Source organism: Callithrix jacchus, chromosome 22 (genome assembly GCF_049354715.1).
Source record: "Callithrix jacchus isolate 240 chromosome 22, calJac240_pri, whole genome shotgun sequence".
Taxonomy (NCBI): Eukaryota; Metazoa; Chordata; class Mammalia; order Primates; family Cebidae; genus Callithrix; species Callithrix jacchus.
In genome coordinates, this window is record NC_133523.1 from 9,207,920 (window position 1) to 9,220,368 (window position 12,449).

Genomic DNA, 12,449 nt, shown 5'->3' on the forward strand with positions numbered 1-12,449 from the left:
AGAGGTCACGCGTCCAGGGAGGGGATCAACATGGCCGCTGCACCCCGGACTGTACTGATCTCCGGCTGCTCATCAGGAATTGGTCTGGAACTTGCAGTGCAGCTGGCCCATGACCCCAAGAAGCGCTACCAGGGTAAGAGGTGCAGGGTGGTGCTAGGAGGTGGCAGGGTGCAGATGGCTTCCCCAGCACTGTCTCCCCTACCTATCCCTTCCAGCTGCACTTGTGGGCTTGGGGAGGACCAGCAGGCATGGGGTCTTCCTCTCCCTCCGGGAATCATCCCCTCATCCTGCAAATATTTCTTGAGCACCTTCTGGCTGTTCTGAATGCTGGCAACACAACTGGGGATGAAATAGATGAAAATCTCAGCCCTCAGGACGCATGTCATAGAACTGGGGTACGAGAGGGAGGATGGGAGATAAACAGATGAAATTGTTGCTGTATCTGGTGGGAATATGTGCTAAGAAACAAAATGAAGCATGCCAAGAGTGACGGGTGGTATTTTTAGAAGGGTTTCACTGGGGCACTTCCTTGGCTGGAATAATTACTACCCTGATGCTAACTCCTCCACCTCTCCCCAGATTACTGCTTTTAATGAGATAAGCTTCTTAAGCACTCCTGACCTTGGGGGTTGAAGGGATGGCCTTCTAATTCTAGGCACTTGCCCCTCTGCAGCTCTGACATAAATCCCTGGGACCTGCATCCTAACCAACCAGGAGAACCCCTGACCCAGACGAGCATGCTGCAGTCCAAGTGGGCAAAGGGTTGTTACTTATAAGGAGGCGACTGGGGGTGAGGGCACTGCCCCAGTTGGCAGGGCTGCTTCCCCCAGCCCTCTGTCCTCTGTTTTAGAGACACTCACAGCTTTGAGCGTGAGAGCCTGAATGCCAGTGTGCAGGGAAGAACGTGTGTCCCTGTGGGCAGGCAGATGGGTGCATGAACCTGCTGGAGGCTCGTGCTGATTGAGCTTTTACAATGCACCAGGCTGCATTCTAAGTTCCCTGGCATCCAGGAAGTCGTTCGTTTCTCAGGCCTGTGAGGCAGGCACTGTCAGCCACCCCAATTTATTATTATTTTATTATTTATTAGTTTGTTTGTTTGTTTTGAGTCAGAGTCTCATTCTGTTGCCCAGGCTGAGTGCAGTGGTGCAATCTCAGCTCACTGCAACCTCCACCTCCCAGGCTCAAGTGATTTTCATGCCTAAACCTCCTGAGTAGCTGGGATTACAGGCACACGCCACCATGCCCGGCTAATTTTTTGTATTTTTAGTAGATGGGGTTTCACCATGTTGGCCAGACCAGTCTCAAACTCCTGGCTTCAGTTGATCTGCCCGCCTCGGCCTCCCAAAGTGCTGGGATTACAGGCGTGAGCCACTGTGCCCAGCTGCCCCATTTTAGAAGTGAGGAAACTGAGGCACAGACTGTCGAAGGTCTTTACTCAAGGTCTCTCAGCTGCAAAGTGGCAGAGCTGGGATTTGAACTCAGGCAACCCATCCCTTGCATCCATGTTTGCCACTAACTCTCATGTAGATGCAAGTGGCCTCATTCATGTGGCTGCTACCCATGAATCACACTGGCCCAAAGACAAGATGCAAATGCCCCCAGGAGTGTTCATGGGTGATTATGGGTGCACACGTGGGGGGATATCAAACATGTATGCTGGGGCAAGTCCAGAGTACATATTCTGAGGTCCCACTTAAGAGCATAAGCTGGAGGCCGGGCACAGTGGTTCATTCCTAAAATCCCAGCACTTTGGGAGGCTGAGGCAGGGGGATCACCTGAGGTCAGGAGTTCAAGACCAGCCTGGCCAACATGGTGAAACCCCTTCTCTACTAAAAATATAAAAATTAGCCAGGCATAGTGGCACGTGCCTATAATCCCAGCTAGTTGGGAGGCTAAGGCAGGAGAATGGCTTGAACCTGGAGGCAGAGGTTGCAGTGAGCTGAGATTGCGTCATTGCCCAGCATGGGCAACAAGAGCTAGATTCTGTCTGGAAAAAAAAAAGAGAGCAAGAGCATGAACTTGGCTGGGCACTGGGGTTCTCTGGCCCCTCATGCCTGCAATCCCAGAACTTGGGGAGAATGAGATGGGCAGATCATCTGAGGTTCAAGACCAGCCTGACCAATATGGTGAAATCCTCTCTCTACTAAAAATATGAAAAATAAGCTGGGCATGGTGGCGGGGCCCTGTAATCCCAGCTACTCAGGAGGCTGAGGCAGGGAAATCGCTTGAACCTGGGAGACGGAGGTTGCCGTTAGCCGAGATAGCACCATTGCACTCCAGCCTGGGAAACAAGAGTGAAAGAGTGAATCTCCTTTAAAAAAATGTGGCTATTCACTTAAGTGTTTATATATGTACATACGTTGGCTGTAGGTGCGCATGCGCTTTTTTCATGGCAGTCTGTTTTGTGTTTATATATTTTACTGTCTTACCTACTAGGCTATAAGTTCCATGAAGGCAGACACTATTGATTGATTGATTTTTTGAGACCGAGTCTTACCAGGTTGGAGTGCAGTGGCATGATCTTGGCTCACTACAACTGCCACCTCCAGGTTCAAGCGATTCTCCTGCCTCTGCCTCCTGAGTAGCTGGGATTACAGGTGCCTGCAACCATGCCCAGATAATTTTTTGTATTTTTAGTAGAGATAGAGTTTCACCATATTGGTCAGGCTGGTCTCCAACCTCAGATGATCTGCCTGCCTCATCCTCCCCACGTGGTGGGAGGATGCCTGCCTCAGCCTCCCGAGTAGCTGAGATTACAGGCACGTGCCACCACACCTAGCAAAGTTTTGTATTTTTAGTAGAGATGGGGTTTCACCATGTTGGTCAGGATGGTCTCAATCTCTTGACCTTGTGATCCACCTGCCCAGGCCTCCCAAAGAGCTGGAATTACAGGTGTGAGCCATCTTGCCTGGATTTATTCTTTGATTTTTTGAATCAGGGTCTCACTCTGTCACCCAAGCTGGAGTGCAGTGGCTCTGTCTTGGCTCACTGCACCCTCAAACTCCTGGGCTCAAGCGATCCTTCCATTGCAGCCTCCCAAGTAGCCTGGACTACAGGTGGGGGCCAGCCCACCACACCTGGCTAATTTGTATATATATTTTTTGTAGAGATGGGATCTCGCTTTACTTGTCCAGGCTGGTCTCGAACTCCTGGGGTCAAGCCACCCTCCCACCTTGCCCTCCCAAAGTGTCGGGATTACAGGCGTGAGCCACCAGGCCCGAATGACTTTATCTTATTTCATGCCATAGCCTCAGCACCTAGAATAGGGCATAGTGTATCGTAGATGCTCAATAAATGTCTGTTGAACTCATGGTTGGCAGGATGGATATAGGTAGGTGGAGATGCGTGTACACAAGTGTGCATTTGTTGGCTGAGTGATAATGTAGGTGTGTAAACTGTGACTTCTCATGCAAGATCACAGAAACACGCAAGCCCTCACCCAGGGGAAAGGAGCTCAGTGCCTGTCCCTGCTCTACTCTCTGCCCCCAGTGGTGGCCACTATGAGGGACCTGAGGAAGAAGGAGACACTGGAGGCTGCTGCTGGGGAGGCTCTGGGGCAGACCCTCACTGTGGCCCAGCTGGACGTGTGCAGCGATGAGTCGGTGGCCCAGTGTCTCAGCTGCATCCAGGGAGAAGTGGACGTGCTGGGTGAGAGTCACAGTCCCTGGTTCACTAAGCCCCATCCTGGGCTGAGTATAGACCCTCAATACGGCCAGGTCTGAGCACCAGCTTTCTGGTTTCTTCAGCAGTCTCTAAACCTGGACAGAAGGGGTAGATCAATTGGCCAAGATGGGTAGACAGATGGTCCTACCAATGATTTACTAAGGGCTGGGTAGGGTGGCTCACGCCTGTCATCCTGGCACTTTGGGAGGCTAAGATAGGAGGATTGCTCGAGTCCAGGAGTTCAAGAACAGCCTGAGCAAAATAATGGGACTCTAACTCTACAAAAAAAATTAAAATTTAGCCAGGCATAGTGGTGCATGCCTAATCCCAGCTACTTGGGAGGCCAAGGTGGGAGGATCCCTTGAGCCCAGGGGTTTGAGGCTCCAGTGAGTTATGATAGAGCCAGTATGGAAGACAGAGCAAGACCTTGTCTCAAAACTCAATTTTTTTTTTTGAGACATAGATTTGCTCTTGTTACCCAGGCTGGAGTGCAATGGCGCGATCTCGGCTCACCGCAACCTCCGCCTCCTGGGTTCAGGCAATTCTCCTGCCTCAGCCTCCCGAGTAGCTGGGACTACAGGCGCGCGCCGCCATGCCCAGCTAATTTTTTTTGTATTTTTAGTAGAGACGGGGTTTCACCATGTTGACCAGGATGGTCTCGATCTCTTGATCTCTTGATACACCTGCCTCGGCCTCCCAAAGTGCTGGGATTACAGGCGTGAGCCACCATGCCCGGCAAATCAATTTTTTTTTGAGATGGAGTCTTGCTCTGCATCCAGTGGCATAATCTTGGCTCACTGCAATTACCACCTCCCAGGTTCAAGCGATTCTCCTTCCTCACCTCCAGAGTAGCTGAGATTACAGACACCTGCCACCATGTCCAGCTAATTGTTGTATTTTTAGTAGAGACGAGGTTTCACCATGTTGGCCAGGCTGGTCTCAAACGCCTGACCTCAAGTGATCTGCCCACCTTGGCCTCCCAGAGTGCTGGAATTACAGGCATGTACCACCACACCTGGCCAAAAATGAATTTTTTTAAAAGAATAAAAATATTAGAGACACTAGTAACAAACAGAGGCCTGGGCGGGGCGGATTTTATGGAATGGAAATTCTCACATATGGAGAAAGCCATATGTGGTTGGGAAAATTACTTGGATGAGTCACTTGGGGAAGACAGTATGATGCAGAAATAAGTCATAAGGTCCCTAAACCTTCACAGGAGGGTGGGTGTTGCTGTCTTGATGTGATTTGGGGTCGGAATTCAATTGCTCATGCATTAAGGGGGACGCTATTCCCAGCAGCCCTTCCTCCCACCCAGGGCTGAGGATCCCCTATGACAAATGCTAAACTGTGTTCAAAGATCATCAAGGTTTCAGCCGGGCTCGGTGGCTCACACCTGTAATCCCAGCACTTTGGGAGGCTGAGGCGGGTGGATCACGAGGTCAGGAGTTTAAGACCGGCCTGACCAACATGATGAAACCCTATCTCTACTAAAAATACAAAAAATTAGCTACTTGGGAGGCTGAGGCAGGAGAATCGCTTGAACCCGTGAGGTGAAGGTTGCAGTGAGCCAAGATCATGCCATTGCACTCCAGCCTGGGCAACAAAGCAAGACTCTATCTCAATAAATAAATAAATAAAGATCACCAAGGTTTCCAGGGTTTCATATTTGTCCACCTAAGATACCGTGGACATGGAGTACGGGATGGGGTGATTCAGGGAGTGTCTGAAAGTGATGCTAGGGGACAAGGGATTTGCGGTAACCCTTAGTGCCTCTTCTCTTAGTGAATAATGCCGGAATGGGCCTGGTGGGGCCCCTGGAGGGGCTCAGCCTCGATGCCATGCAGAATGTCTTTGACACCAACTTTTTCGGAGCTGTCCGTCTGGTCAAAGCTGTGCTTCCAGGCATGAAGAGGAGGCGGCAGGGCCACATTGTGGTCATCAGCAGCGTCATGGGGCTGCAGGGTGAGCTGTGGGGACCCGCCCCTGGAAATCCCAGCAGTGTCTGACCCTCTCCAGACTGGAAGGATGGCAAATGGGTTTTAGATCATATTCTAATTTAGCCTGGAGCCCGGGTGTGATGGTTCACGCCTATAATCCTAGCATTTTGGGGGGCTGAGACGGGAGGATTGCCTGAGCTCAGGAGTTTGAGACTAGCCTGAGCAACATGGTAAAAGCCTGTTTCTAGTAAAATACAAAAAAATCAGCCAAATGTGGTGGGCACATGCCTGTAATCACAGCTATTCAGGAGGCTGAGGCAGAATCGCTAGATCTCGGGAGGCGGAAGCTGCACTCCAGCCTGGACAACAGAGCGAGACTCCGTCTTCAAAAAGAAAAAAACTGAGAAATCAGCCGAGCATGGTTGTGTGTGCCTGTAGTCCCAGCTACTCGAGAGGCCGAAGTGGGAGGATCACTTAAGCCAGGAGTTCAAGGCTGCAGTGAGCTGTGATGGTGCCACTGCAGCCCAGCCTGCAGGACAGAGCAAGACCAAGCAAGGAAGGAAGGAAAAGAAAGAAAGAAAGAACAAAAGACAGAAAGAGAAAGAAGAGAGAAAAAGAAAGGCAGGAGAGAGAAAGAAAAAGGGAGAAAGAGACAAGGATCCCACTGAAGAGAAAATGGAGGGGATTCCATGTCCATGGGGCCCAAAGGTTTAGAGAATGGAGGGAAATAGGGGAGTTTCCTGGGACCAGGTAGAGCTGGAAGGTGGTGGCACCCGAGAACAACCTTGTCCTGACCCCGTACGACCCCATCACACACAATGCCATACAGCCATCATCTTGGCACCAGATATCTGTTCTGTCTGGTCCCCACATCCTCGTTGCTCTGTCTCCCAAAGGCCCCATCACCCTGGAACCCACAAAACCTATCTCCCAGACCCCCAAAGAGGTTTCCTCCCTCTGACCCTCACAGGTGTCATCTTCAACGATGTCTATGCTGCCTCCAAGTTCGCCCTGGAGGGATTCTTCGAAAGCTTGGCTATCCAACTGCTGCACTTCAACATCTTGTGAGGCGGGCACGTGGGCAGATGGGGGTTGGAGGCCGGGCTGGGGAGTTGGAATCGAAACGGGGAAAGACAATGAAGTTGGGTGCAGTGGCTCACACCTGTAATCCCAGCACTTTGAGAGGCTGAAATGGGAGGATCGCTTGAAGCCAGGAGTTTGAGACCAGCCTGGGCAACATATATCGAGACCCTATCTCAACAAAAAACTTAAAAATTATCCAAGGGTGGTGGTGTGTGTACCTGCAGTCCCAGCTACTTTGGAGGCTGAGGGAGGAGGACTGCTTGAGCCTAGGAGTTGGAGGCTGCAGTGAGCTATGATCATGCCACTGCACTCCAGCCTGGGCAACAGAGTAAGACCTGTCTCTTAAAAAAAAAATTGGAGGCCGGGTGCGGTGGCTCACGCCTGTAATCCCAGCACTCTGAGAGGCCGAAGTGGGTGGATCACCTGAGGTCGGGAGTTCAAGACCAGCCTGACCAACATGGTGAAACCCCATCTTTAAAAAATAAAAATAAAAAAAATTGGACAAAATAGGGCAGGGAGTGGTTGAACTGTCAGACTCACACTACCCCTGCCTGGTCACAGCATCTCCCTGGTGGAGCCAGGCCCCGTGGTCACCGAGTTTGAGGGGAAGCTTCTGGCGCAGGTTTCTACAGCTGAGTTCCCAGGCACTGACCCTGACACCCTGCACTACTTCCGGGACCTCTACCTCCCAGCCTCCAGGGAGCTGTTTCGCTCCGTGGGACAGAGCCCACAGGACGTGGTTCAGGTGAGTGAGGGGCCCAGAGCCCCAAGATGTGGCTCGGATATGTTTCAGGGAGAGGCCCTCCCTGGGTCCCAGCACTCAGGGACTCCACCCTGCAGGCCATTGTCAAGGTCATCGGCTCAACTCGACCACCCCTGCGCCAACAGACCAACATCCGCTACTCGCCGCTGACCATGCTCAAAACCGTGGACTCCTCCGGCAGCCTGTACGTGAGAACCACCCACTGCCTCCTCTTCCGCTGTCCACGCCTCCTCAGCCTCGGCCTCCGATGTCTGTCCTGCGGCTGCCTCCCAGCCCGGGTGCGGCCAAGATGAGCCGAACAGAGCCTCACGATCCCCACCCCTAAACAACTAGATCTGTTCATTCCATGTCTAATTCAGAGACTGAGCAGACTCTCCATGCATTCATTCACTCTGCAAACTCCTCTCCTGCTCTGTGCCTGGATGTGGCTAGAATCCCAGAAAGGCCTCAATTTTCAGGCATAGACACCTCTGTGGTCACAGTTGGAATAGAGAGAGGAACCCCGGGAACTTGGGCTGGGGAGCCCAGAGCAGGAAGCCCCAGCTGTCGCTGGGAAAGCAAGGGCGGCTTTCTGGAGGAAGAGGCATTGTTATGACCCTTGAAGGATGAGACAGACTCTGCCTCATTCAACCTCATGACTTCACGATCCTGGGCCCGAGAATACAGGAATGATTCATAACTCCCACCCCCCACCCCCGTGCATACCAGAGCTCTGTAGACCAAGGGGACACTCCTGGTTACACATCCCATCAGCAAAATGTATTTGAGCACACACCAGCAATGTATGTATATTTTTTCCATTAAATATATATTTATAATCACAAGTCATAGTTACATTTACTATTTAATGAAGCTCGATTTCTTAAAATTGAATAAAAAATTAAAAAGCCAGTTGAACTACTGGCTCCAAAGAGAGAGAGAGAGAAAGAAAGACGGAGAAAGCCAGCAAGCAAGCAAGCCGGGCTGGTGGCTCACGCCTGTAATCCCAGCACTTTGGGAGGCTGAGGCAGGCAGATCACTTGAGGCCAGGAGTTCGAGATCAGCCTGGCCATCATAGCGAAACTCTCTCTCTACTAAAAATACAAAAATCAACCGGGCACGGTGGCAGGCGCCTGTAATCCCAGCTACTAGGGAGGCTGAGGCATGAGAATCACTTGAACCCAGGAGACAGAGGTTGCAGTGAGGCCAAGATCACGCCACTGCACTCCGGCCCGGGCGGCAGAGCAAGACTCTGTCTGAAAAAAATAAAACAGAAACTCATGAAAGGATAAACAGACTTTTGTATATCCTTATAAAGGAAGGAAATTCTGACACACGGGTGAGTACTGAGAACACCAAGCTGAGTGAAATAAACCAGATAGAAAATTCCACTTATCTGAGAGGCCTAAAGTAGTCAAATCCACGGAGGTGAAAAGTCACACAGTGGGCACCCGGGGTGGAGGGAGGACGGAATGGGGAATCTGTGTTTCAAAGGGACAGAGTTTTGGTCTGGGAAGTGGATGAAGTTCTGGAGATTGACAGCGGTGAGGGTTGCACCCCAATGTGAATGTACCTAAGGCCGCTGATCTGTACACTTATAAATGGTTAAAGTGGTAGTTACTATTTTTTTGGAGACAGTCTCGCTCTGTCACCCAGGCTAGAGTGCAGTGGCACAATCTCAGCTCACTGCAACCTCTGCCTCCTGGGTTCAGGCAATTCTCCTGCCTCAGCCTCCAGAGTGGCCACAGGCGTGTGCCACTATGCCCAGCTGATTTTTGTATTTTTAGTAGAGATGGGGTTTTTCCACGTGGGTCAGGATGGTCTCAAACTCCCAACCTCAGGTGATCCTCCCGCCTTAGTCTCCCAAAGTGCTGGGATTATAGGCGTGAGCCACCATGCCCGGCCAAAAATGGTAAGTTTTGTAGTGCACATATTTTACCACAATTTTATTTTTATTATTATTTTTTCTGAGACAAAGTTTCGCTGTTGTTACCCAGACTGGAGTGCAATGGCACGATCTCGGCTCACCGCAACCTCCGCCTTCTGGGTTCAAGCAATTCTCCTGCCTCAGCCTCCCGAGTAGCTGGGACTACAGGCACGCACCACCATGCCCAGCTAATTTTTGTATTTTTAGTAGAGACGGGGTTTCACCTTGTTGACCAGGATGGTTTCAATCTATTGACCTCGTGATCTACCCGGGTTGGCCTCCCAAAGTGCTGGGATTATAGGCGTGAGCCACCGAGCCCGGCCTTTACCACAATTTTAAAACAGACATGGAGAGTTTTAGTTTAAACAAACTGAATATAGGCCAGGCACAATGACTCATGCCTGTAATCCTAGCACTTTGGGTGACCGAGACAGGTGCATCACCTCAGGTCAGGAGTTCAAGACCAGTTTGGCCAACATGACTAAACCCCATCTCTACTAAAAATACAAAAATTAGCTAGGCACGGTGGTAGGTGCCTGTAATCCCAGCTACTCAGGAGGCTGAGGCAGGAGAATTGCTTGAACCCAGAAGGTGAAGGTTGCAGTGAGCCAAGACTGCCCCACTGCACTTCAGCCTGGGTGACAGAGTGAGACTCTGTCTCAAAACAAAAAACACGCAACTGAATATATACTTTAAAAAACTTTTTTTCACTAAAAGCATCATACGATATGAATTAATGTGAACTTTACTTGTTACCTTTAATCATGTATACCTTGGAGGATTTTTTTTTCTTTTTTGAGACAGGGTCTTGCTCTGCTGTCTCAGCCTCCTGAGTAGCTGAGATTACAGGCACACTCTACTACACCCAGCTAATTTTTTGTACTTTTAGTAGAGACGCAAGGTGGTGCACGCCTATAATCCCAGCTACTCAGGAGGCTGAGGCAGGAGAATTGCTTGAACTGGGGAGGTGGAGGTTGCAGTGAGCCGAGATCACACCAGTGCATTCCAGCCTGGGTGACAGAGCGAGACTCCATCTCAAAAAAAAAAAAAAAGTTTGGACTTACTCTATTTATTTATTTAATTTTGAAATGTTTCCTAGCTGGAGTCTTGTTCTGTCACCCAGGCTGGAGTGCAATGCGCAGTCTCGGCTCACTTGTCCCACCTCAGCCTCCCAGCCTTACTCTTATGTTGTGGAATTATTATTATTGTTATTACACTTTTAAATTTCAAGACCCAGTAACAAAGGACGTACTGATAGCACAGTGGCTCACACATGTAACCCCAACACCGGGAGGTGAAGCCAAGCAAATCACTTGACGCCAGGATTTTGAGACCAGCCTGGGCAGCACAGCAAAACCCCTTCCCTACAAATAATTTCAAAAGTAGCCCAGTGTGGTAGCATGCCCCTGCAGTCTCAGCTACTCAGGAGGTTGAGGTGGGAGGATCCCTCGCATCCAGGAGTTGGAGGCTGCAGTGAGCTATGACTGCACCATTGCACTTCAGCCTGCTGAGAGAGACAGACCCCATCTCAAATAAATAAATAGATAAAGGACATACCCACACTGATTCTGTTAAAACACAAAGATGGCTGGGCACGGTGGCTCACGCCTATAATCCCAGCACTTTGGGAGGCTGAGGCGGGCAGAACATGAGGTCAAGAGATCAAGACCATCCTGGCCAACATGATGAAACTCGTCTCTACTAAAAACGCAAAAATTAGCCGGGCGTGGTGGCACGCACCTGTAGTCCCAGCTACTGGAGAGGCTGAGGCAGGAGAATCACTTGAATCCAGGAGGCAGAGGTTATAGTGAGCCTAGATAGCGCCACTGCCCTCCGGCCTGGAGGCAGAGCGAGGCTCCTTCTTCAAAAGCAAAAACAACAACAACAAACAAACAAACAAACCAGAACCAAAAGGTACAAAGGTAAAGTCAATCCTCTTTGCAAAACTCCCCAGTGGCTTCTCCTCCTATTTAGACTTTTTTTTTTTGAAACAGGATCTTGCTCTGTCATCAGATTGGAGTGTAGTGATGCAGCCTCAACCTGCTAGTCTCAGAAGACCTTCCCACCTCAGCCTCCTGAGTAGCTGGAACCCCAGGTGCACGTCACCACGCCTAGCTAACTTTTAATAAACTTTTTGTAGAGAGGGAGGTCTCACTATGTTGCCCAGGCTGGTATTAAACTCTTGGTCGGCTTTGCAGATGCCACCGCCGCCTGGAGCCTTGTAGTATCAGCCATGGTCAACCCCACCGTGTTCTTCGACATTGCCGTCGACGGCGAACCCTTGGGCCGCGTCTCTTTTGAACTGTTTGCAGACAAGATTCCAAAGACAGCAGAAAACTTTCGTGCTCTGAGCACTGGAAAGAAAGGATTTGGTTATAAGGGTTCCTGGTTTCACAGAATTATTCCAGGGTTTATGTGTCAGGGTGGTGACTTCACACACCATAACGGCACTGGTGGCAAGTCCATCTACGGGGAGAAATTTGATGACGAGAACTTCATCCTGAAGCATGCAGGTCCCGGCATCTTGTCCATGGCAAATGCTGGACCCAACACAAACGGTTCCCAGGTTTTCATCTGCACTGCCAAGACTGCGTGGTTGGACGGCGAGCATGAGGTCTCTGGCCAGGTGAAAGAGGCATGAGTACTGTGGACGCCATGGAGCGCTCTGGGTCCAGGAATGACGAGACCAGCAAGAAGATCACCATTGCTGACTGTGGATGACTTTCATACGTTTGACTTGTGTTTTATCTTAACCACCAGACCGTTCCTTCTGTAGCTCAGGAGAGCGCCCTCCACCCCATCTGCTCGCAGTTTCCTAGAATCTGTGCTCTCGCTGCAGTTCCCTTTGGGTTCCACGCTTTCCTTGTTCCCTTCCATGCCTAGCTGGATCGCAGAGTTAGGTTTATGATTATGTAATAAAGACTAATAAAATAAAATAAATAAACTCTTGGTCTCAAGCAATCCTTCTGCCTTGTCGTCCCAAAGGGCTGGGATTGCAGGTGTGAGCCGCCGTGCCCGGCCTGTTTTCCCTCTTATTCAGACTCAGATCAAAACTACACCATCTGACCACTGAACATTTGTCTCAAATTATCTC

General features: G+C 50.4%; 1 protein-coding gene and 1 pseudogene across 3 annotated transcripts; both read left to right on the plus strand.

Annotated features, from left to right (window-relative positions):
* RDH8 (retinol dehydrogenase 8) lies at window positions 1-8,273 on the plus strand. Of its 3 annotated transcripts, none has more exons than XM_002761719.4 (6): window positions 1-133; window positions 3,490-3,648; window positions 5,449-5,628; window positions 6,574-6,667; window positions 7,248-7,431; window positions 7,527-8,273. In XM_002761719.4, the coding sequence occupies exons 1-6, from the start codon at window positions 31-33 to the stop codon at window positions 7,740-7,742; spliced, it is 936 nt and encodes a 311-aa protein (XP_002761765.2). In that variant the 5' UTR covers window positions 1-30; the 3' UTR covers window positions 7,743-8,273. The 3 variants fall into 3 exon arrangements, with proteins under 3 accessions (XP_002761765.2, XP_035141117.2, XP_035141118.2); XM_035285226.2 differs by having other exon boundaries at window positions 7,575-8,273; XM_035285227.2 differs by lacking the exon at window positions 3,490-3,648.
* A 2,153-nt stretch (window positions 8,274-10,426) lies between these two features.
* Window positions 10,427-12,449, plus strand: LOC128930428 (peptidyl-prolyl cis-trans isomerase A pseudogene; annotated as a pseudogene).